Source organism: Amborella trichopoda, chromosome 12, assembly GCF_054954075.1.
Source record: "Amborella trichopoda isolate Santa Cruz 75 chromosome 12, AtrichopodaSantaCruz75HAP2 v2.0, whole genome shotgun sequence".
NCBI classification, from domain to species: Eukaryota; Viridiplantae; Streptophyta; class Magnoliopsida; order Amborellales; family Amborellaceae; genus Amborella; species Amborella trichopoda.
Window position 1 is genome coordinate 582,459 of NC_142347.1, and position 25,133 is coordinate 607,591.

The 25,133-nt window shown below is 41.2% G+C and overlaps 1 protein-coding gene across 4 annotated transcripts; it reads right to left on the reverse strand.

The window, feature by feature from the left end:
- Nucleotides 1–332: 332 nt before the first annotated feature.
- Nucleotides 333–24,901, reverse strand: LOC18427447 (uncharacterized). 4 transcript variants are annotated; one of them, XM_088854574.1, is made up of 12 exons: nt 24,460–24,901; nt 24,274–24,370; nt 23,715–23,795; nt 16,165–16,281; nt 15,808–15,993; nt 15,107–15,235; nt 14,191–14,693; nt 13,804–13,903; nt 13,070–13,129; nt 12,877–12,969; nt 12,657–12,776; nt 333–1,115 (listed from the first exon to the last, which is right to left on the reverse strand). In XM_088854574.1, exons 1-12 carry the CDS (start codon nt 24,537–24,539, stop codon nt 783–785), a joined length of 1,899 nt encoding a protein of 632 aa, XP_088710700.1. In that variant the 5' UTR covers nt 24,540–24,901; the 3' UTR covers nt 333–782. The 4 variants fall into 4 exon arrangements, with proteins under 4 accessions (XP_088710700.1, XP_088710699.1, XP_088710702.1 ...); XM_088854573.1 differs by having other exon boundaries at nt 14,191–14,696; nt 24,460–24,899; XM_088854576.1 differs by having other exon boundaries at nt 15,808–15,950; nt 24,460–24,831.
- Nucleotides 24,902–25,133: the final 232 nt, after the last annotated feature.

The following is a 25,133-nucleotide window of genomic DNA, read 5'->3' on the forward strand; positions in this document are numbered from 1 at the left end:
CAAACACACACCCTCTCACCATTTAATTGGTGGGCAAGGTGATGCATACTGCAGTATCAACAGCTCAACACAGAGTTGGTACAGATCATCCTTGCAAAGTGAACCAACGGTGGTAGTGCCCTTCTTGTGGGCGTCAGCCCACTTGATCAACTCCTTTATTTGGTCTCGAGTAAATGAACTTTTCTTTTCAAAACTGGAACGAACTAAAGGAAGCAACAACAGTTTGAACAGAGAGAGCCATGCTTTCTTGTATATGAGAACAAAAAACTCCATGTTTCAATGCACGGGGGCTATTATTGACCAGACGCCAGCTGCATGAGAAAGAACTTCAATTTTTCAGGAAATAACAATCAACCAATTCCTTATTTCCCCAGACTCACAATGAATACAGTCATCCCCATAAACATAGTTTAACTCATTTTACAGGACCCCAAATCCAAGAAAAGAAGATGATCCCCCTCATTCCTTGATCTATGTACACTACCTATCGCAGCACCAAATCCGCCTTTTACCCTTCTCATGTTACACAATAACTACAAAGACCATTCATTAGAATCGGATTACCCAAGTTGCAGGAATACCATCATCAAGTCGCCAGAAAACCACCCCAAATTACCATAATAACACCCCAGTTGCTGGAATACCACTCTCGAGTTGCCGGAATACCACCACCCAAGTTGTCAGAATGGGTTTCATAGCATAAGTCATAGGCCAAACTAGAACGAAATAGGCCTCAATACCAATGAAACAATAACATAATCGAAAATGAGTATATCATTCTTCTAGTGGGGGCTCTGTGAGTTTCTGGATTCTGGCAAGAAAAGGTACCGGAATCTTGAATCAAAGGGTAGAATGGCATAACAATTCCGGCTCCCTAGGAACCTTTGCCTGCGTTGGCGGATGCAGTCCTGAATGACAGCTGCCTGATGAGAGGGAAGGAATTGGCAGATCCACTCTGAAAGTAAGGCCTCTTCCACTATGGTTTTGGCAAAAGAATGCAGCATCTTGGGTACAAGGAGCTTCCCTTTGTTATTTATGCCCACTGATGCCTGAACATAGTCTTTTAGGGAGTTTTTCAATTCCTCTCTCACATTATCAGCTGTAAATATCCTTACCTGCAGATCATTATTCATTATCACACTCATCTACCACAATTAAAAGGACAATCCAAAAAAAATAAGGAAAATCGAAAGGCATTTAACATAGTTCTTGTTCTCATTAAGCATACACAATTAAGGTCATAGGGAATTAAATCAGTATCAACCCCAACCAAGGAATACAGCAGACATGTACAAACTGGTGATATGATGTGCGTTTTCGATTTTCCATATGAGGCATGTTACACTTGGAATACTCATTTTGGCTCTTTAGTTTTTGATGTGATAGTTCATAGTTTTTTCTTTTTCTTTTTCTTTTTGGGTAGTTATGTGGTAGTTAATAGTTGATTAGTCAAATGGGTTGTTTCTTGGCTCTTTAGTTTCTGATGTGATAGTCCATAGTTTTTTTTTTGGGTAGTTATGTGATAGTCATATTTGATTAGCAAATGGGTTGTTTCTCAAGAAAGTAATTTTGTTTAGTCAAATGGGTTGTTTATCAAGAAAGTAATTTTTTAAACATGAAAAATATGCTACTTGATATCCATCACATACCCTAACGTGATATAGCGACCTTTATCTTGTATACCAAGTTGGGGAGAAACATACTCTATAGACTCTCTCCTCAGCCTTTAGATCAGCGCTACAAAACCACTCTCGTATAATATGCCATCAATAATAAGAGCTAATACCAGCAACAAAAGAAGTCAGAGCGAGAATAATTTTCTAGGGAGTGGAGGAGAGAGAGATTTATGGGGAGAGGGATTCAATTGTGTTTAAGTAAAAAGAATATCTTCTCCTAATTGGATTAGAATTCCTTCTCTAAGTATGTCTATCCAAAATGCTTAGCAAACCAAAGACAACACAAGATTTTCAACCATGAAAGCTGATGGGCTGTTCTTGTGAATGGCATAAAAGGTTCAATGGCCACTGGCCTCTCCCGCTCCCTCCTCTCCTATTCTCCCCCCCTTATTTCTATTCCCTCAACCTCTGCTTCCAACCTAGCAAACCTGTACAAGTCGTCCCTAGTCGGCGTTTTCCACCCCCAGCGCAATGACCACAAAGGTGTCGAAAGATGGGCCAAGGAAGGCTGGAAGGAACCAGGGCTCAGGTGTAGGCCTCTCTCAAATGGGACCTTCCTGTTTTCTTTTCCCTCGGCTGAAGCAGCCCTATCCATTCTTCAGAGTTCTTCCCCGTTCTCTTTCAAGGGAGCCTCCCTCCACCTTTCCAAATGGACGAAAGATTAGGGTGCCTTCCGGAGGCAAAAAGTATGGATTACAGATTCTGATATTGCCCTTCACTCATGGTGCCTCAACACCTTTAAAGCCATTGGTAATGCATGCCCGCACATTCGTCGCCGTCCACTGGCAACCTATGGAGAGCATTCCGCTGGGGTCCCTTCTTTTCATTGTCGACGTCCTCGACCCTTAGTCTATCGCACCTTTCCTCTGGTTAGAAGTGGCCAGAAACTTTTTCCAGATCTTCATCTCGTGATCGACGGTTTCCCCAGCCTCGCCTCGCTTTGTATCCCCAGTGGATCCCTCGTAGGGTGTAAGCTATCCCGGAGACCCCTCCGCTCACCCATTGTTTTAAAAAATGGTCCGCCCGACGCCTAGGCCCCCGCCTAGGTGGCCTGGACCAAAATACCGCACTCCCATAGCCAGACGGCCCTACATGGACGGATGTACTTGGGCAGGCACCCAAGGACATCGGCTTTTCTTTTTTAAAAAAAACAAAAAAATACCCAAAAGGGAAAATGGGGTAATTTTGACCCTAAAAAAGGTTTAACTAGGTTATGGGGATTAGTTTGAACACCCAAAGTTAACAGAAAAATTCCATAAACCCTCAAACTCTTAGCTATACCTGTGTCCTCAAACTCTTAGCTATACCTGTTTCTAAGAATCAAGAGTATTTTTTGTGGTTTGAAGAAGCTTGCTAAACATTTTCACTTAGTATGAAATATGGAGAATTGGAGACTATTACTAATGCATATCCTATTAGACTTCTAAATTTTGTATGGTTTGAATTTTGAAATTTTGAACAAGTTTATTCTCAACATGCGATATGTCATATGTTTGTATATAAAAAAATATGTTACAATATTTTCAAATGTAATATATTCTAAAATTGACACAAATATATGTATATAAACCACATATCTATATAACTTGTACAACAGGGTGCCCAAGGTTCTGGGCGCACGCCTAGGCGCCTGCCTGAGCGTTGGGTGCCAAGCCGGCCAAATAGGGGCCACCTAGCATTTTTTGAAGCCTTGAGCTCACCCTCCCAAGTCTCAAGACAACTGGACCTTCATTTCTAGGAAACGATAGCCTCGCAGACCCAGCAAACAACAGCCTCCATGTCGACCTCGCCAACCTTAACAATTACCACCTACGCAGTCAACTTCACCTCCATCGGCACCCACGACTCTGTCTTCTGCTCTGCCTCCTTCATCTCTAACAGCTCATCCTTTCGATAAAATCACCTACCTTTCTCTGACAGGGCCATGACGTCGTCGCCCACCCTTATGGCCACGTCGACACTAATGTCCTCTCAAGACCTTTTGGGAGTACAATGGCACACCCCCTCATTTCTACCCCTTGCACCGAAGCTGCCCGACACTTGTACGTCGCCACCTCCCTCGCTCGCCACCTACCACCTTCCCGTCTACCATCCCGAGGCCGCTCATACCTGTGTCCTCCCCCACCCTCCATCGACCCATCAAGCCCAGATCTTCTTCAGCTCTTTGCCGGAGTCGCTTCACCTACCCCTTCCTGGGTTGCTCTCTCCACTCTCCACGCAATTCATCATCACGTCATCCCTTGCACCTCACCACCCTACCACTTCATCGCCATCATTACTACCTAAAACAACGTTGCCCGATCAGCAGGACAACTCTCAGCCTCAACCTTTTAAGTCCGTGGCTTCTTTTCTCTCTCCCTTTCATTCGGGACCTGACCCTGCACCTCCCCCTTATCCCCTACTTATCGATTTCAACTCAGAAGGGGGAAACGAACCAGAGCAGCTCAACCCTTCACCCTCGACTCCCTCGGCTGAGAAGGACCTTATCGGAACTGAGGGAACCTCTAAAACCATGGACCTTAACCTGTTGGCAAGCAATATGCTCCCACCACTACTTGTTGGCTATCCCACTTGTTCCTTTTACTCCCATCCCTGTGATCCTCCCAAACCTCACCCCAACGCCTCCTCTACCTGCACCTTTTCCCTTTCTCGACCCGTTCGCCACTCTCCGACCACCTAATTTTTCAACCCCTCTTTTCTCGGCTCATTCCAAGGTTCCTCCTGGCCCCTCTACCCTATACCCTCCTCCCCCCTTACTCCGTCATCTCTTCTTGCCCAACTTCTTCTGGCCTTGGGCTGGTTTCCCTCTCTACCCCACACTCTCCCCACCCCTCTCCTGGGCCCAATCCCCTATTGGATTCTATGCCCTCTCAACCTCCCCGTTTAGCCTCTGTTTTTGAAAAGGAACATGCACCCTCAATAGAACCACCCGTTATTCTAAGAGTCGCCCCTCCCCTGCCTCCCCTCTCTCTGGTTGATCCCAGTGCCACTCTGATAAGGAACCCCTTTGGACTTTTGGCAGGGTTTTTCAAACCTACAAAAGTAGATGAGCTCCAGTTTCCAGTGCTATCGGCTTTACCCACCCCTATTCCTTCCTCGACGGACTCAGCAAGATCTTCTCTCTCAGTCGATACTATGGGGAATCCTTTCTCTCCCCTTCGGTGGACTCGAATCACGTCAATGACATCGATGTGGGTCAAGGCCAGATTCGGGATGTGATGAAAGTCATGGGCTTCCCACACACCGGACCCGATATAAGAATTCTTCAAGCAGACATGCAATCTTGAGTTCGGGTAAGCAAGAAGGGCATCCGTGAATTAGCCAATCTGGTTAGCAGCATCAACTACAACAAACCCTCATCCTCAAACTTTTATTTTTCCCCTCTCCAGCCTAAGGATAACCCCAAAGGTCTTTTGGTTAGGCATTCCCTTAGGAACTCTCCTCTCTCCTTCGCCCCCCAATGCTAATACTCTCATGGAATATTTGAGGGCTTGGACTGCCACACAAGAAGCAAGCAATCAAGGATCTATGCTTTAGGCATAGACCCACCATTTTGGCTCTAACCGAGACGAAACTTCTTGAACCATCTCTGCCTCTGGTTCGACTAGTTTGGGGGGGTCGACCATGTCAATGGGTAGCCCTCCCCGCTGAAGGCGCCTCGGGAGGAATTTGGGTTATTTGGGACCCCACAACCCATTCCCAGAATTCCTCCCAATAGCCACATTCTCTGTTCCCATTCTACTCTCCAGGGTCCTTGATGGTATGCTATGGAAATTTTCAATGGTCTTTGGGCCCAATTCTGATGCTGACAGACCACTACTATGGGACGAACTCAACCTGGTTGCCCATCTTCCCCACTCCGTCTGATGTATAGCCGGGGATTTCAATGTTACGAGGTGGTCCCATGAAAGAAACACCTCCTCCAGATTAACTCCGACAATGTCAACTTTCTCTTACTTCATTGCCCTTAACAATCTGTTTGACTTACCTACACAAGGAACTCAGCTTACCTGGTCCAACCACGCCTCCAACCCTACCCTCTCTAAACTGGACCGGTTCTTGATCTCTATAGACTGAGACTTTAACTTTTCTTGAGATTCACTCTTTGACCCTCCCTAAACCCACCTCGAACCATTGTCCTATTCTTCTGGACTCTAAGCATGTCGAGAGCGGACCTAAACCTTTTAGGTTCAAGCTGGCCTGGTTAGAAGAACAGTCTCTTCTGAACCAATTTCGGGAATGGTGGTTGTCTCTTTCCAATATGGCAGACGGATGGGCAGGCTTCAAACTATAACGCAAGTTGCAATTATTGAAGGCTCACCTCAAATCTTGGGGAAGGGGTCTTCCGGGGTTTTTAGGGCCATAAAAATCTTCTAACTTGTAGGTCATCCAGACCCTAGATACACTAGAAGTATCCAAACCTCTCTTGGACCTGAACTCATTCACAGATACGAACTTAAACTTCAATACCAATCCATCCTCAAGAAAGAGAAAATCTTCAGGTATCAGAGATTCAGGATCAAGTGGCTGAAGGCTAGGGGTCTTAACACTGGATTTTTCCACATGACTGCTAACTACAGGCGTAGAGACAGCACCATTACCCACCTTTTAGTAGAAGAAAACCTTTTAGATCGACCTCCTGATATAGAGCAAGCCATCCTTGGCTATTTCCAAAATCTCTTCTCCACCCCCCCTGATCCTTGGCGTCCCATTGGGGACATTTGACTTCCTAGTTCTACCTCCAGACAAAGCTAGCTGGTTAGAGAGACCCTCTTCTAAACCTGAAATCCTCGCTGCAATTTCAGACCTGGACTCCGACAAAGCCCCAGGACACCTTTCAAATTATTTTGGGGATCTTTTAGAGAAGAATTCCTAAACCTTTTCGATGAATTCTTTTCTAGGGGTATCATCAATAGGGTGTTGAATGCTACTTTCATCACACTTATACCCAAGATTGAAGGGGTAACCCAACTGAAAGACTTACGCCCTATTAGCTTGATGAATTCCACCTACAAAATCCTACCCAAAGTCCTCGCCTCTCGCCTCACGCCTCAAAGAGGTTCTCCCTTTAATCATTTCCCCGTCCCAAAGTGCTTTTATCAAAGACCGTCAAATCTTGGACGGGGCCCTTGTGGACCACGAATGTATTTACTCCAGATACCTGGCCAATACCCCTGGCATTGTAGTTAAGCTTGACTGGGAGAAGGCATAGGACCACGTAGACTGGTACATCCTTGAAGAAACTCAGTCCAAGATGGGTTTCGATACAAAGTAGAGAGCTTGGATGAGAGCGTGTTATTCACACCCTCGCTTCTCCATCCTCATCAACAGAACCTCCAAAGGATCCTTCCCTTCTACCAGAGGCGTCAGATCCCCTTCCTTTTCGCCATTACAGCCGAGGTTTTCGGTAGATCTATTTCCAGAATGTTCATAGCCGGATGCCTGCATGGCTTCTCAGTTGGAACTCAGGCCCCCATGGTTTCGCAGACGATACCTTGGTATTCTGCAACGCCTCAACAGAAGAGATCCACTACCTCTTCCTATTTCTCAGGTGCTTCAAATTTGCAACCGGCTTCAAAGTTAACTTCGACAAAACAAAGATGATGGGGGTTAATGTTGATTTAACCACCCTCTCTAACTTCACCGAGAGATGGGGTTGCGAGACTGAAGCCCTGCCATCCAAATACCTAGGACTGCCACTTTGCTTAGGCAAACCAAAATTGAGGTTGTGGTCTCATATTGTAGACAAAGTGGATCGTAGACTTGCAGGATGGAAAGGCTGCTTTCTCTCTCCGGGAGGGAGATTAACTCTGATTAAAGCCACTCTTGCCAACATCCCGGTCTACCAAATGTCCATCTTCCACATGCCCGTGGCAGTTAGCTCCAGAATCGAACAGTTCATGAGAAGGTTCTACTGGTCTGGAGACGGAGCCAACAATAAATTCCACTACTTGCTTGGGACAAACTTTGCCAACCTGGGCAAAGGGGAGGTCTAGGGATCAAGAACCTTAGAACACATAACTTGGCTCTCCTTGACAAATGGTGCTGGCGTCTGACAACCTTAAGGGATCAGTTGTGGATCGATATCCTTAAGCATAAATATCATCTCTCGAACACACCGTGGCTACCGGATTGTATGACCAACCAGAGGTCCTTCGGCATTTGGAGGTCGATTTGCTCTACCTTCCACGTATTCAAATCCCGGATCAGATTCCATCCGAGATCGAGTAATCGCATCCTATTCTGGCAAGACTTGTGGCTAGGCCACACACCTCTCAGGGATAGGTTCCCTAATCTCTATACTCTAGCTCGAGATCAAGGGGCTGCTATAGCAAAAGAAATGCTCTCGACAAGGTCCCTCCGCTCATGGAACCCAGTCTTCAAGAGGGCTCTTAATGACTATGAAATCGAAATTTTTGCAACTCTAGCGACAGACCTTCACGCCTGCTTCTTAGCACCCACAAGTCCTGATCGCATCATTGGGGCACCATCACCCTCTGAGCTGTTCACAATCTCCTCTTTCTTCTGCAGCCTTTCTCTACCTCCTACTCTCCCTTTAGCTCCTGTTGTTGTAGCTGCTCAGGCCTGAGATTCTTTTGCCCCTCCTAAAATTAAGATATTCATGTGGCTAGCTCTCTCCCAGTGAGTCCTCACAGTACATCAACTGCAAAGAAGGGGTATCCCGATCCTAATTAATATGTAATGTGCCTTGCAGCTGAGGAAACCAACAACCACCTGTTGTTGCACTGCCCCTTTGCTTACAATCTCTAGGGGCAATCCATAAACTTTTCAATGTTCAGTGGGTATTACCGGCAGAGGTAATATCCATTCTCTCTGCCATCAAACCTTACCCATGGCCTAAGGCGGGAATCCTTCTCTGGAGATCCATGGTGGCAGCTTCTTTGTGGGCCCTATGGATCGAGCGCAACAACAAAACATTCTGGGGGGAGTTCTACCCTTGGACCAAAGGTTTTGACAAGCTCAAGTCGGCAACCAACCATTGCTGCTTCAAAGGAGTTCCTCGACGTTCAGCCAGGATTGGTGCAACATCCTCCAATTCCATCAAATGCGCCTGCCCATGACCACTAGGTGGAAGCCCCCGCCCTCACCTTAAACTTAATTTTGACGGTTGCTCTATCGGGAACCCTGGTCCGTCAGAAGTTGTAGCCATCCTTAGAAACCACCTCGGCTGTATTGTGGCAACCATCTCCAAGCGCATTGGCCACGCCAATTTTATGGAGGTTGAAGCATTAGTGCTATTGGTTGGCCTTAAGTTCATAGAACCCCTCCACTTGCATTCTTTAGTGGTGGAGGGTGACTCCAAGAATACCATTTCTTGGGCTCAAAGACTTTCTTGCTCCCCCCCCCTCCCTGGTTCCCGGTTCACTTGTTTGATGAGATCGATCACCTTTGCAGGAATATGTCCGTCGCGTGGATGCATACCTGGAGGGAAGGAAACCAAGAAGCTGATACTCTCGCTAAAGAAGCAGCAGCGATGGCGGATGTCTAATGGTTCTTTGCCTTTTGGTTTTTTGGCCTTTTTCTCTTTCTTGCAATATGGATCGACATGTTTTACTAGGTTGCTATGCTCCATTGTAACCTCCTAAAAGAGGACTCGACTCTGCTTTTCTGGTTTGTTTTCCCTTGGGCATCCTCCTCTGTGGATCGCCAAGGCCTTCTGTATTCCTATTTCTTATCAATTTAAGGTTAACATTATAAAAAAATAAAAAAAATACCAGCAACAAAACAAAGTATCAATATCACACCCAAAATAGCGTAACAAACTCATGCCACTTATAAGGACATTGAGACCATCTTGAACCCACAAATCCAATCTATTTATTTGCAGCAGCACCAGGTAGATTTGTGATGCAAATAAAAAAAAAAAGATTTTTAATTTTTTTTATTTTTATATTTTTTTAGGACTTAAAATATATGTTATTTAGATTTTTAGCTTTCTTTAGCTTGTCCTTTTAAGATGTAGAGACTTAAGGGGTAGAATTGGAAGTTTAGTTTTTTTTAAGAAAAAGATGGATATAAATAAGGATTAGCAAGGTTGAGTTCGTTAAGATATATTAAACTTGTTTTTAATAGGTAATGGAGAGATAGAGTTTAGTTTGTTGTTTATTTATTTATTTATTTATTCCTTATAAGTTTGTATTTAAAGGGAAGAAGTCCCTTCTTTGTAGAGAGTAATTACAGAATAAAAAAAGGGTTTGATCTTGTGAAAAGATATTGGGGTGGACTCTTTGCAAGGTATAATCTCTCAAGCCTTTATCTTCAATTATATTTTTTAGTTTATTATTTTTCTCCCTGCATCAAGTAGTCACGTGGAGCTATCCCAGCGTAATCCAAATCCCAAATATAACTGAGGTAAAATGAAACTTGTATTCTATTGTTGAAGCCCATCAAAATCAATATCCAACTAATGAAATGTCAAAGCATGCTGTTTACATGAAGGAGCCAAAAATAAAAACAATTGTTCAACCAAGACAAGAGTCTGTTTTATCATATGTTTTGAGTGGTTCCTAATCGATCCCCCCTTATATTCAGCCTTTCTTTTTTTCTTCTAAAGAAAAAGGAGATCATGCCTTCATTGATTCTAAAAGCCAAGAGCAACCAATGACAAAAACTTGCCAGCTGTGATGTGACACCAAACAACCAAGGAAACTTGGGCCACCCACCAAACTCAATCAGCAATCCCGAGCAAGGGTCCCAGATAGAAATTAGGAGGCCAATGTGGGAACCCAAATGACTAAACGTAGACAACCAACATTAATGGTGTACCACACCTGACAAAACACATGTTTTTTGTATGAACACATTCTCATTCCTTCCGCGTGAGGTAATCCTCACTCTCAAATTCAAATTTATTGACATGGCTTCATGACATTGTCATTGTAATGCCAGTGTTTTACATTTAATCTGGCAAAACATTATAATCTGTGATCGTGACGCATTCTTGCATGAGATCCTCTATCCAATTAAAGTTTCCCCATCATCCATTCCCGAGTTGACGAACATATACACCAACTAGTGGGCCAACCTAATACATAGGAAAAGTATACAAATAAGACTATTTTACTTTTGGTACAAGGAGGTAACATTCGCCCTTGGAAGCTGGATGTGAAATCAGACAGATGAAGGTGTGCCATTTATTGCATTCATAGTCCAAAAGAAAATTCTCCAAACTTTGTGATTACCTTCTAAGAAATCTATTTCACATCTGACAGCTGAAGGTAATCGTAATAAAGGTAAACAGTCCTATCGTCGACAATCCCTACTTGTGAGAGCCCAATGTGCTTCTACAAATAAATTATGTGATATGCAAAGTTTGTCCATTTGCGACTCATGCAACAAAGAAATAAATTCATCCCGAGACATGCCAACGTCAACTTCCAAAAGGTGTTTGTCTTCTCCTACCAGCTTCATAAATTGAGGGACAAGAAAATTATAAGACCATTGATCACATGAAGGATGACCAGAGCTTAAGGCCCTGAAAAGGGGAATGGAACAACAGCTCAAACTACTTCTGATGACCCAAGTGAGCCAGCCAAGGGCTCTAAAGGTCTGTTTCTTCTGTTTCATCATCAGACATTTCCATGTTCCTTATCCAGACCCTCAGAAGTTTGATGCGGTCACAAAATCCTTTGACGTTTACATGCATATACAGACATATGGCGTCTCTGTACACGGTGAATACGGTCCTCCTTCACCATATAAATTGGACGCTAATTACCTTGCATTTTATTGTAATCATTTTACCAACAGTATTTTTGGAAATAACATAAAAATGCAATTTGCTTTGAGTTGCCACACACTGAGGCCCTGTTTGGATGCAAGTATAAGCGCCGCATGAAGCAAGGTTATACGCATGGCCTTTGGTGCCAAGATTCTCATCGGTAATATCAACAGTATTCCACAAATTCTGTGACCCAAAAGTCATATATCTGCAAAGGTGCCATTTGAAACAAAAAAGAAGAGTTTCTGCGTCTAATGTCAAGAAGCTCACTTTGTGCAGGCAGCTTACTGGCACATCCAAACCAGGTCTGAATGTTCCCGTATAATGGGGCATTCTATGTGGGTAACATGCAAAATTCATGTTACTTCCAAAGTTGCTGCGAGTGATCAAAATACTCTTATGTGTACAATGATCTTCCACGAAGAGAACAGATAATATATGACTAAAATACATTGTGAATGGTATTATAATTCACCATGAAGGTGATGGTTAATAAAACCCTGTGTGTGTGTGTGTGACAAAAAACCATCTAACAATTCCAAACTCTATACCGTCTAAATAGCGCATAAACTTTTCCCTGATTGTCCAAAGAGCCTGTTCTACTAAGCACTTCAAACCTCAGTTGCAGGGTATCTAATAGGGTGGCAATCATTAGCAAAATTCATGTACCCTAGGCGATCCCTAGGCAATTTCCCATGGAAATTCAAGCTCAAGAATGTTAGGAATGGTTTTTACTTTTCAAGATGCAAATTGTAAAAAACACTTGAAGACGAATTATATAGACAACACACATAGAATCAACCTGTTAATTCAATGCTGTTTAACTCTTTGTGTGAAGTGAAAGAATACCATAAAACAAGGGAATATCACCATTTGTTTATGAAGACAAATAGTAGAGATTAACCATGGTAGGGGCCAAAGAGATCTCACCCTGGTATAGCTTATCTCCACTGTCCATCATAAAGAACAGATGGTGGCTGCCCATTTGGAGTACCACAATCCATCAAATTATGGTTCACTTCCCCTTGTGTATATTTATCTCACATAAATACATGGGCAACTTACTGCAGGTGAAGAATACATCCCACAACTAAAAGAAAATGCAACAAGGGTCTCCACTGTCCATCATAAAGAACAGATGGTGACTGCCCATTTGGAGTACCACAATCCATCAGATTATGTTGACTTCCCCTTGTGTAAATAAATATTTATCTCACATAAATACATTGGCAACTTACTGCAGGTGAAGAATACATCCCACAACTAAGAGCAAATGCAACAAGGGGTTCTGCACTTTCAACAGCATACTTGCTTTGCTCCTCTGGTATCTTCGACTTGTGAAGTGCCAAAACCAGTGCCTAATGGTATAAAGTCCAGCTTAATTAACCAATAAAGAACAAGACTAAAACCATAGATTAATAAGAAATTCCTCGTGATTGTTGTAATGGAATGGCATACCACTTGGGGACGGTGCACTGGAGGTTGCATCTTGAGAATAATATATTCAATAGCAGCTGCACTGAAAGAATGCCCCCCAACAGTGTAAGATGCCTGCACCAAATGGTCAAATGTACAACTTTGAAGTTAGGTCAGGGACACAAAATTTTTGAGTTTGAGCATCACAGAGATACAAATCACCACATAACCAAACCTTTTGCATTAAAGACAGAAGCTTCAAGTCACTTCTTGGGACTCCATAAGCGAGATAAGCCTGACAAAAGGAATGAGAAATGTCAGGTTTTATATAATTCATGAACGTACCAAGAAGAATATCTTTTGAGGAGATGGAAACTTTTTTAAGGGAACATAAATGATACACCAGGGCAAATTGGTAGATCGTACACCTATGGGACATCCTCCTTTTATTCCCAATGAGAGATGGTGAAGAGTAAGCAAAGTTTCCAGTGACATTCACTCAGTCACGGTTAATCTCCACCATCAATTATTGGGGATGGTTAATGTCATTCTTGTCTAAACCAGCATATATATGCTTTCCCAATTTGAAAATTATTAATGTCATATTTAAATAGTGGATAGTAAATGACCAAATTTAAAAAGATAATTGAGGGGAACAAGAGTACAAATCAATCACTAGACGATAATCCCAAAAGAAAAACCTTGGCTAATCATGCACCACAGTGAGAAAACAAATTGAAGAAAACAAGGATCAATAAAAAGTAATAGAGTTATAGTGAACCCTTTTATCAAAGAAACGATACAGAGGAAGTATAGAAGTTGATGAAGTATAAGACCAAGGATATCAATAACATGAAACAGCACTTGTTTAACCAAAGTGAGCTATACATTCGATTTTCGGCGGAATGCATTTAGCTAAACAATATACTAGCCAACATAGTTACAGGAAAAACAATGGGGGAGACTTACATGCATAATTAAGGCATTATACACATTGATCCAGAAAGCAACTTTCTCGTTGCAAGTCATGCAAGCTGGATTAACTTTTGCCAGCTGTTCCACAAGTGATCTTCATCACATGCAATTAGGATTGCACAAAATATCAGTTTATTATTCCTTGCACTTTTGGGCAAACAAACAAACTTGTACACACACACGCACATCAGGAGGGGGGGGAGAAAGACAGAGAAAGTGAAAGCGAGAGAGACTGATTAGAAATGGGTAAGAATCAAGATATTAATCATAATTACATCCAAAAAAAGAAAACACTTACAAAGTAACAAGATATAAATGACAAATCCGCTGATATAATATAGTAGTTCGTATATGAATTTAAGTTTGCTATGGATTTCAAACCTGAATCTTCTAAGTGCCTCAGCAGCATATTCAAGCTGTTTCTTTCCCACCGACATCCAAGACACCTCAACAGCTGAGCTATAGTTTCCAATATGTGCCCAACTCAACTTTTCAGGAACTCTATACGGATCAAAGCTCTTCTCCATGCCAAAGACTCCACTACTGTAATTTATCTCAACTGATGGGCTTCTCATCAAGGATGGTATATATGAAGAAGAAGAATCAAAGGAAGACTTTTTTGAGGAAGAACCAGAGGAAGAAGAAAAAGAAGAGACAGAGGGATGTCCATGTGGAGACACTGGGGAGGCCATAGTTTCTGAAGAAGATGACTTGGAAGAATCAGCTAGACAGATGAAGATATCTTTCATACACTGCACCATTTCTTCTGAAAGGTGATTTGGGTAATGCCAAAGGTGTACCACAATCACATCCTTTTCTGGTTTCCCCATTAGCGAAACACCACCCTTCCTGCCTTGATTTTCAGTAGTGCATGGTACTGGATTCTGCTAAGATTCATGTAAAGTCAAGTTCCATGAGAAATTCACCGCCCATCTACTTAAATAACTCTTGCAGTTTTTACAGCCAAAAGAAAGTCATGGTACTCCACATAAGGAAACATCAAAGAATGCAACATGTTTAGGGAATGTACACAATAGTCCAATTGGACACGAAAAGCATTCTCCATTAGGGTCAACCATCAGTTGAAAGGATGAATAGTGATGGAGAGAGACCGAAACAGGTCATGAACCCGATGAAGGGACCCACTCTCTATCCATTGCCATCCATTTCAATGGCTGTTCATGACCCCATCCAATCATCCATAGCACCATCCGACTGAAGGATACTTTCCCAAGAGTTTATTAAACCAAGGAATATATGGCTTCAGGCTACAAGGTTAGAGAAACAAAGTAACTACCTTCTCCAATGAGCATAAATCTGGTTCTGCAGTGACATGTGGATCTCCATAATTATATTGTAGATCAGGTTCCGATGAACAATGCAGCTGAGAGGTATTACTCCTTGAAATTCTTGAGGGAGATAATTGCTGGACCAGTACAAAGGAAGTTAAAGATCCCACAAATGAACTTTAATCCCCAAACTCAGCACCAAAAAAAAAAATGATGATGAAAAATGCGGAATGATCAAATGAGCCAGGACAGTGAAAGTTCACCTATTGATCTCTATCAGAAATGATCAAGTGAGGATGGCTCACCTGGGCTTGACCAAACTCACCTTTTCATCTCTATCATTCATCAGTCAAAAGGACAGGGGACTCTCCCTCCCTCGCTCCCTCCCTCTCTGTGGGCTAGCCCTACTCTATTATTGCTGAGCTGAGGGGAACAATAGAGAGGACAGGCCCTCCAACCAACCGTCTCTCTCTCTCTCTCTCTCTCTCTCTCTCTCTCTCTGTTGTGTGTGTGTGTGAAAGTAACAAGGGGCATGGCAGGAGAGTTGAGGATCCCCCCTCCATCCGATCGAATTAGTTGAGATAAAAAGCAAGCTCGGCTTGCTTGAGCTAAGATAAGGAGGCTCACCTAATCATCCCAAAAGGAAATTAAGAATCCTCACATAGATTATAAGTATTATGAAAAGCTAATACTAAAATTATGAGAATACCGAGGTTTTCCAATTAACTGGGGAGTGTGGAAGCCGTGATGAGGAAGGTAACCGTCTCAAGTGATACTCAGCAAGGCGGCGCTCGTTCCTTTCCTGAATGAGTTGTAATTGCAAGGCACCCATCTCTTCTTCGAGCTTCGAAACTGCATGCTCCAGCATGGCAATGTTAACGAACAGCTCTCGAACCTGTACAATTTATCTCAATAAAAAAGCTTACAAAAGGAAACTAAAACTTTGTCAAAGGAATACAAATACAATATCAAAGGGAAAAAAAGATAAATATTCCAAAACTTGAAAATACATAAGCAATAACAATTTGAGGAATCAACAGGAAATAAAATGATGGAAACAACATACCTCGTCCGGAAGTTGGCAGGCCAAAGTGGAGAGAGGCACACTATCATGTCCTACTGCACTTTCAAGGGCAATATGCAAATCTATTTCTCCCTTCAGTTGCCTTTGCAGTGTCTTAACCTGCAAATAAGAACAATCAGTAAAAGAGTGTAATTGCTGCAACCAATCTCGAACAATAACATCTCCTGTAATACCTGTGATACTACTTTCCAATACTTTTAACAAGTTTCCTAGCCATTTCTTACTTCCATTTCTTACTTTATAAATTCTGATGCCAGGGAAAATGCTCATATCCTTTCACAATTATCAAATTTAGAAAAAATTGTGTTCTACTTCTACATATGACACATGCATGAAACATCATTCATAATAGTTTATGACATAGGTGCCAACAAAACTAAGCAGATTAAACATTTGTAAACCCTAACATAAAAACCATGAGAATGCTTCCAAAAAATTAAGAACACGTTGATAGAAAAAGATTTTGATTCTGGCTCTTGAGTTGCATCCACAGCATTTAGAAAGATCAGAGGCTGTCTTGCTTTGGTCACCATCATCACCATCTAACCTTATCCCAACTATTTGGGGTCGGCTACATGAATCCTGTTCCGCCATTCTGCTCATATGTTCAGGATTCATGACAGGATTTGGAAAAGCTTTACACTAGCTGGCCTACCTAACTCAACCCTCCTCCTTTACCGGGGCTTGGGACTGGCTTGGGGCCAGCTAAGGTGGAGTTATGTAAGCTGCCTTTTTTTTTTTTTTTTTTGGGGGTAGTTCAGTGGGGATGACGAGCCCCTACCACGACCCCAAACCCATTCTCTTATGTAAGCTGCCTTGCTTTGGTGATTTTCCCATATGCTAGTCATGCTTCTAGATGAAGCAAACACAATCGACTAAAGGCTCAGAATTAAGATAGAAATGATTACTCTTCCAGGAAAAAAAGGAAAGATAAGAACTATGGTTCCATCGGCTCATTAACTGAATCTATAGCAAAAATGACCAATCTTATCATATGAAATACCACTGGAACTGCAAAAAGATAATGACCAAGGTACCACATATGGAAAACAGAATCCATGTTTTATTAAGATATTTACTATAAGATGCCTGAGCTACAATGATACAATTATGCTTAGCTCTTTAAACCCTCCTTAAATTATCACTATCATGTAGAGTCCGCAAACAAGATAATGATGGTTATCATGAGTTTTGCTTTAATAAGATATTTTGAGAAAAAGCAACAGGACAGCAATATGAGATACTGCAGTCTTGAGCTTAATATGTTTCGTGTGATGATGAACCAATAGATTTGAAATGATGTGAATTGCTTGAATAAAGGTCATAAAGCATGGAAGGCTCATGTACATGAATGCAAGGATTTTGAATATGAGCCCTCATTCATGAACCTCGTGACAAGTGGAGACACAGTATGGTATTGTGAATCGATGCTAGGTTATCGATACAATGTCTCACCTTTTGCTCTTCTAGGAATTTAGTGAATAGCCTAGGAGATAACAAAAGTTCATGGTGAATAGTTAGCATCTAGTAATGCAACCTAGTTCATGACAACATAAAAAAGAAAAAGGTGCGGTAGATTGGTTTTTTTAGTGGGGAAACTATAAGGTTCAAACCCTTTGCCCTTGTCAGAATCAAATTCTTACCACTAAACCAAGGCCTTAGAAGTAGACCAAAATCACATTACAGCAACATACAACATCAAGTAAAGAGTGATAAAGCCACACAGAAGTCAATGAAAAGAGTAAATCAGATATTAGCACTTATTCTAGCAGATAGCAACAAGACATGGCCAACATAGTAAAGAAACAAACTGCTAACAATGTTTTTGAGAGAGTGACAGTGAGCTAGAGACGAGCTTGAATAATTAGTCAATAGAAAGCTCTAAACTGGGGGTCTGTAAAGGGTAGCCCCCCTATTGAAGAATAACTAACACCAACCACCATAGTCATGTGAGTGTCAACAGCCTTAATATCAAAGAGACCTACGGGTGAATGAGTCTACTGGCAAATTTGTGTTTAGTGAGCACAATTGCAGGTAAACAAAAACCGTAAGTTCATATGTAGAGACCCAAATTTTGCTAAGGGGATTTCCTAGGTGCCCAAACCCCAAAACCCTTGGACCTAAACCTCTAAAACACCATACCTTAGTCATCTTGGACCCTCCCAAGCCTAATAGACTTAAAAACTACCCAATACCAACCTGGAAACCCTGAAACTAACACTTCAGAGTCATCCTTCCAAAAACCCACCTAAATTAAACTGAATGCATTTCTATATTGTAGAGGGCATATAAGCTTTAAAATAATCCAAGAATCACTCAATTCCGATGTGCGGTTTGAAAGTTATGCTCAAAACAATATTCATTGCCAGAAATTCCATTTTAGTCCTTCAAAGGTGCATTGCATGTTTTTGGGACCAAAAACTCCCCAAAATGCTTGTTTTTAAGGCCACTAACTAGTGTACCCACCATGTCCAACAACAAAGAGCGTGTCTTGCACAACACATAGTGCATCATTGCGAGATTAATAGCTCATATTGTGCCACCACTTGCTGGAGGGCAGTTACAGCGCTTGTGGCCTATAAATAGTGCTTTCGCCTGCCATTTTAGGGTCTAAAACCTAGCTTTTATGGCCTTTGGCCCCTACTTCACCTCTTTTACCATTTCACACTCAAACCCTAGAAATCCTAGGTGCCTAACTTTAGCTCCCTATGAATGCAGCCCCTAGGACAACCTGAAAATCACGAAACGCCAACCCAATTCCCACAAAACTTGAACAAACCAAGTACCTTTTGAAATCTAACCTAATGAAAACCTCAAAACACCCTTAGGCTACCCTAGGCATTCAAACTCTCTAACCTTCCACTCTCAACTGTCTCTATCAAAAACCCTAAAATCTCAAGTCTAAAACAATCTCTGGTTAAAGCAATCTCAAGGGATTGAGGAGAATTTCATCTTGTGCCATTTCAGTATGGTCTACGCCACAGCTCGGAGTGTCAAGCATATCACTGCAAGCATACCTTAAGCGCATACCTTTCGCTTGGGGAAAAAACGAAAACAAGGTGCCTATGGGTGCCTCAAGACAGTGACCACCCATACTCTAAATAGAAAGTTCCTCAAAGGGATGAGCATTGGTTGTTCAAGGCATCAGTGAGACATGTGCACACGCAAACCCCCTCCTTTCTATACTTCTACACTTTCCAAGGAGGGCAGCATTGCCCCCTCTCATTTTTCTTATAACCAGTCCCCTTTCTTTTCTTGGTTTACATACCTGATCCCAACTGACCAAGTGAAATTTGTGTTCACTGCCGCATAAGATCCCTCATCATGTGCTCAAGGCGATTGTCACCACGACTAGAATTGTAAACATCGAGAAGTGATATATTGGAATATTGGCCGGGTTTGGAATTGATGAGTGTAATTACACCTCTAAATGAGATAAATCCAGATTTCCAGGCATCTAATCTGTAATAGAACCTGGTATCTAAAGGCTGTTGTCCTTGATACAATATTGTCATTGGAAAGTAAAATCATATTATTTACAGAATAGGTGGTTGATATGTTTCGGTTTGTTGCATTGCTAAGCAACTGCAAGAAAAAAAAGTGGCACATATTCATCATAGAGTGGTAAGATGAGCACGAGGTAGTTATCAAGGACACAATGGCCTATCACTGAGTTATGTTGTCAACCTACACTAAAGATCCCCAAGTGAAATGAAGTTACCTGAAACCTTGGCATGACTTAGTAGCCTTACATGAATAATTTGAGGTACCATGCATATTACTCTCTTCTTTCACCTTTAATGGTCAACATTTCATTGACTAAAGAGGCAATCATAAAGTTGCATACAAAGGTGCAGCCAGCCAAAGACTAGTGCAAAACAATGCTAAAGCTAAAAACTAAATCCCTGAACTTCAAGGACCCCATGTGAAGACTCGTACCATCTCTTTCTAATACATTGTTTTTGGGACCAGGAGCAAGGGATTGTTAAAGGCTAGATGATCCCGATGGTTGGGAGGAAGGTATTAAAAATTGCTGGGTTGGGTCGGAATTGCCAGATCCGACCCCGGAATTGCCAGGGCCATCCCGATTCCCTTAAAATATCAAGAATCAAAACCATAAGTTGGACGGTTCTCTGACATAACCAATTGGTTTTATTAGGGAACAGGGCGATCCCACCTGCTGCATCACGTGATTCCATAAATTTTTTAATTTATCATATTTTTCTATTTTTTATTCATTGGGCTTTTTTATTACCCATTGTTTTCCCAAATTTTTATTTTTTTTTCACCATTCCCCACATCTTTTTGTGAGTGGCGCCACGCTCAACTCACGAAGAGGAGCATCAACCAAACTACATCATGAGTGAAATCCCTTGCCTCCATTTTATAGCTCTTGGCCTTCCACAACCTAGAGGAAATGCCCGATGTGGGATTAAACCCCATGTACCTTTAAAGAAAGAGCCTTGCCATCTCTTGCTCATCTATAGTCTAAACTTTTAACAAAGTAAACAGTGTTTACTAAACCCACAATCCCTCATTGCCTTGTGAACATCTCTCTCTCTCTCTCTCTCTCTCTCTCTCTCTCTCTCTCTCTCTCTCTCTCTCTCTCTCTCTCTCTCTCTCTCTCTCTCTCTCTCATTACCTAAACTTTTAAGATCGCTAGTAGAAATTTACCTATAATATTCTTCTGAACGAGTCTCTCTCTCCCTCATCAATATTATTTCTCTCTTTGTGCATTATGCGGTAATTGCAAATCCAACTTTTTGTTTGTTTGTTTTGTTGGTTGGTTGTTTTTTCTTCTTCTTTTTTACCAAAATATTCTATGCTCTTCTAATTTATTGCTCTCCTTTAAAATTAAATTGTATATTTTACATCCTTCACAAAAAATTTAAAATAAAACTGATCTCCTTTTAAATCTCTGCCTCCCCCACCCCCCCAATCTATTCACAATGTTTATTTATTTTTATTAAAATAATGAAAAACTATAATGGAATACCACTTTTTTTCTTTTTTTTGGGGACAAATAATACGCTAGATTTATAAAGTTTTTAATATTTTTTGAATTTTTTCTAAGGCCGCATCCAGCCGATTTGGACTGCAGATCCGGACTGGTTTCTCAAATGGGCGATTTGGGGCACCGATCCTTTTTTTAAAACCATGGTTGGGAGTAATATCCATATAATGCATAAGTTAGAGACGAAATCCCCAAATGTCGGGGATATCAATCCAGACCTTTTTAGGGATCTTGATCCCAACCTTTTTAGGGATCTTGAACCCAACCTTTTGGGGGATCTGGCTCAAACCTTAAAGAGTATATATAATCTAGGATTTAAAGTAGGGATTTCTTTATTTACAGCCCCCAAGCAAAGGAAATATATTAAGGGATTGCATACTATGAGATGATTTTTCTTTGTTACAAGGATGTCATAATTACTCCTAGCAATCAAATATCAAATTGGATAGCTTGGGGTGTGTCACCAAGCTCGAGAAATTTCCTTTTGAGCTTTGAGTCTAGTCAATGAGACACTCACAACCACTCGATTTAAAAGTTGACGGACAAGAGTGATTGTGATCTCCTTGTACTGAAAGTAAATAATCTCTTTGTATAATTTTCCTTATATTAAAAGTATAGTTGTATTGCTAGTTGGTTATAAATAAAGAAAATCATTAATTTCGTCCCAAAATTTATAAATTGAGATCCCTTAAAAACCCTTCCTAGAGTGGTGGAGTAGGATCGCTGCCTAAGTTGGGAGATCCCAGCAGCTATGTCTAACATTTCTGCATCTCATTCGCAGATTAAGACAAGGTGGGGAAACCTCTAACAATTGAGAGAGATTCTTCTAGATATTTTCTAGTTTTCAACTGTAGGGTGCTCCAACTGTAGTACTTTTGAACCCACCTGATGAAGAGAACCCAAATAAGTCACGTAAATCTCCCCCATACTTTCTTTCATGAAACTAGTACCTACTCTCAGAGGACCCGAGTTTCCAAAGAAAAGTTGTCAAAGTTAACTTCAACACAACTAGAGGGGAGAAAATCTGGTAATGGTCAGTGGCGAAAATGCCCCAAATACACCCAACAGACTTCTCTCAAACTAGATCTTGCAATACAAAACCATTAATTATTGTGTAATGTGGGCACGAGAATTCAGTGCTTCGTGATATCTCAAGGAATGAAATCAGTGTGATCCAGGGGATGTCAAACTAAGTCCATAAAAGCACTCAAAATATACTAGGTGAAGTCACCAATGCAAACAAAAAGATGATTCCCATATCCCCTTGTTTTAAAAACACAAGCAAACTTTCTCTTTTCTGTTTGGTAGTTCTGCCATAGGGAAAATATTAGGAAAATCGAGGCAACAAAGTTATAGGTGGCAGATCAGGAGAAGCTGATAGAGTACCATAAGCCCAACAAATGACAGCCCTTTGATCAAGACTTGTATTCTCTTCATCTACAGCATCCTAAAGTTTCTAATTAACTCTAGGGTAGAGGCCCAGCATTGCTACTCTACGCGACTCAGACAATCTTGGTGTTATGTCCTAAGCGACATGACTCACGAAGGGACTGCAAGTCTGATGGAAGCATATACTATGAGTGAAACAATGATCCTCAGATAGGGTATGGGATTTGAGTACTAGCTCAGTTGGCTACAGTTTTGAGTGTTGACTATTGCAACATTACATTCCAGATTCAGTCCCTGCGCTGAACAACCTAAAGGAAGATCAAAATATAGGCATGGACATCATTGATTTTTTTCATGAAAACTTGCAGTTAATGGCATGTGGCAATTACAAGTTGGAAACCTAATGGTTACCAGTGGTGTTTCAATTAGTTCTGTTTTCCATACATACTTAATGATCAGATTTTCACCCATGCATATGCAGTTAGGGCATCAGAGGTTGAATAGTTGATCATTTCATGTTAAATAATGTGGTTCATCTTACTTCTCCCTACACAACTTGAACACACACATAACAGTTGACTATAACTTTATTTCACAGTCCTGATCAATATCGTCAAATGTCATCCTTCATTAATTACATCTAATTCATTTGTTGAATCAAAATACCTCTAGTTAATTGATTACATTGTATTGACAGAGTATTACAATGAAGAAAAATGAACAAAATGGGCTTATACAAGCCTGTAAACAAAGACTTAACAGGACATTTCTTATTCCTTTCTTGTTGGCAGCATTTTTTGAAACTCAACATAGCCTTTATCTTTTTTCTCTTTGTAACAGACTATATCTTTTTGACTTTTACAAAAGAAATGTGGCACACACGCACTGATTACGCAAACAATAATCAATGTGCTAAGTGGTGTTCTAATTAAAAAATAAAAGAAATTGTCACTTTTTTTTCTAAATAGCACATTCAGAAGTCAAGCACCACAAATAAAAAGAAAGGGCTCATAAGTACATGCAAAGCAAGACAGAAAAAACTTAGTTGCTTCACTTAAAGAACAAAACTGGAAAAACTTGCAAATATCTAGTGGAGACTTATTTGAGTTAGGAAAGCAAGAACACTTACATCCTGTTCAAGCTGAACCCGGTAATCAGACATTTTTCGGCATTTCTCATTTTCTTTGGCTCCATCGCTAGACTCATGAACCTGGTAATATTTAGCATTTTAAAAACCCGTAAAACATACAAAATCAATGCTCTATCACGTATTGGAAACAAATACAAACATACATTTCCCCTGCATCAAAATTTTTTGGACGAATTGGGGGAGAACTCAGAACCCAGCTCGCTTAAGGCATAACAGGGTTCAAATCAGTGACAAAAGAAAATGCTCAAATGCAAAATTGATATCATTGATTTTTTGAATGGAACTATGGAAACTATACTCTTTGAACTAAATGGGGCTCTTGCAATTTAATTTAAAAGGTCCCAGAATAAAAATTAGACCTACCCAACTTGTAACAGGCAAACAATGGCACATTATAGGAAGACCCAAGCAATTCAATAAATAGATTAAAAATTTGAAGATATGAAACTATGAAAAAGGTGATTGCATTTGGTTAAATGTCTATCAAAATCCAATAAAATATTAAAAGAAATGAGAGAGAGAGAGAGAGAGGACACACGTCTAACCCGTGTGAGCTAGCGGAGCCATCGTTTGAAGGAGAAGGAGAAGAGGAGCGAGTTCCCAACTTCTGCCAGTATCTCTGAATGGGGCTGCCTCTGTACATTTATCATAAAAGTAAGGATATTAAAGCAAAAAATGAAAGGAAGAGAGAGAGAGAGAGAGAGAGAGAGAGAAGGGTGCTGACAAGCTCATAGGATGCCCAACGCCATGTGAGGAGGCATACATCTCACGACCAAGAGCTTCAGCTTTAATACAAAGCATCATAAACCTTGCTCCTTCCACTTCTTATCGCAACAGCAAACAAACAGAAGAAGAAGAATCACTACGGCTACTACTACTATTACTCTCTCTCTCTCTCTCTCTCTCTCTCTCTCTCTCTCTCTCTCTCTCTCTCTCTCTACTGGTACTACTGCTACCATGAATGACTCTCTTCACTGTCTCTCTCTCTCTTGTACCAAATCCACAAAACAAGGATGACATTGCTAAGACATTTAAAGTTCAAATTTTTCTCTATCTTCCCCTTTCTCTCTCTTAAATCTCTCTCTCTCTCTCTCTCTCTAAAAATGGTTACAAACCTATAAAACCCTTTTCTCGTGAAAAGCTAATGGATTTGTCTCCTTTCTCCTTCACTATCTGCTTCGATTTTTAACTCTCCTACTCTGCGCTCCAAAAGATCGCATGCTCTCGCGGGAGCATACTGTTTATTCACTCCCTCGTACAGACGCGCTCTATATCTAGGAGGCAAAAAGATATTCTACTCCCTCCTGTGGGAGTAGAATGTCCATTTACTCCCTCCTGTGGGAGTAGAATGTCCATTTACTCCCTTGAGTAAAACCTCTTTTAGAATTACCTTAACAA

Bases quoted from the DNA above. Each gene is read 5' to 3' on its own strand.
- LOC18427447 (XM_088854573.1), bottom strand. From the start codon at position 24,539: ATGATGCTTTGTATTAAAGCTGAAGCTCTTGGTCGTGAGATGTATGCC. The intron at 13,904-14,190 runs GTTTGAAATCCA...CATGTGATGAAG, and splicing joins GAGGCACTTAGAAGATTCAG to ATCACTTGTGGAACAGCTGG. The intron at 12,970-13,069 runs GTTTGGTTATGT...CATTTGGTGCAG, and splicing joins TTCTGTCTTTAATGCAAAAG to GCATCTTACACTGTTGGGGG.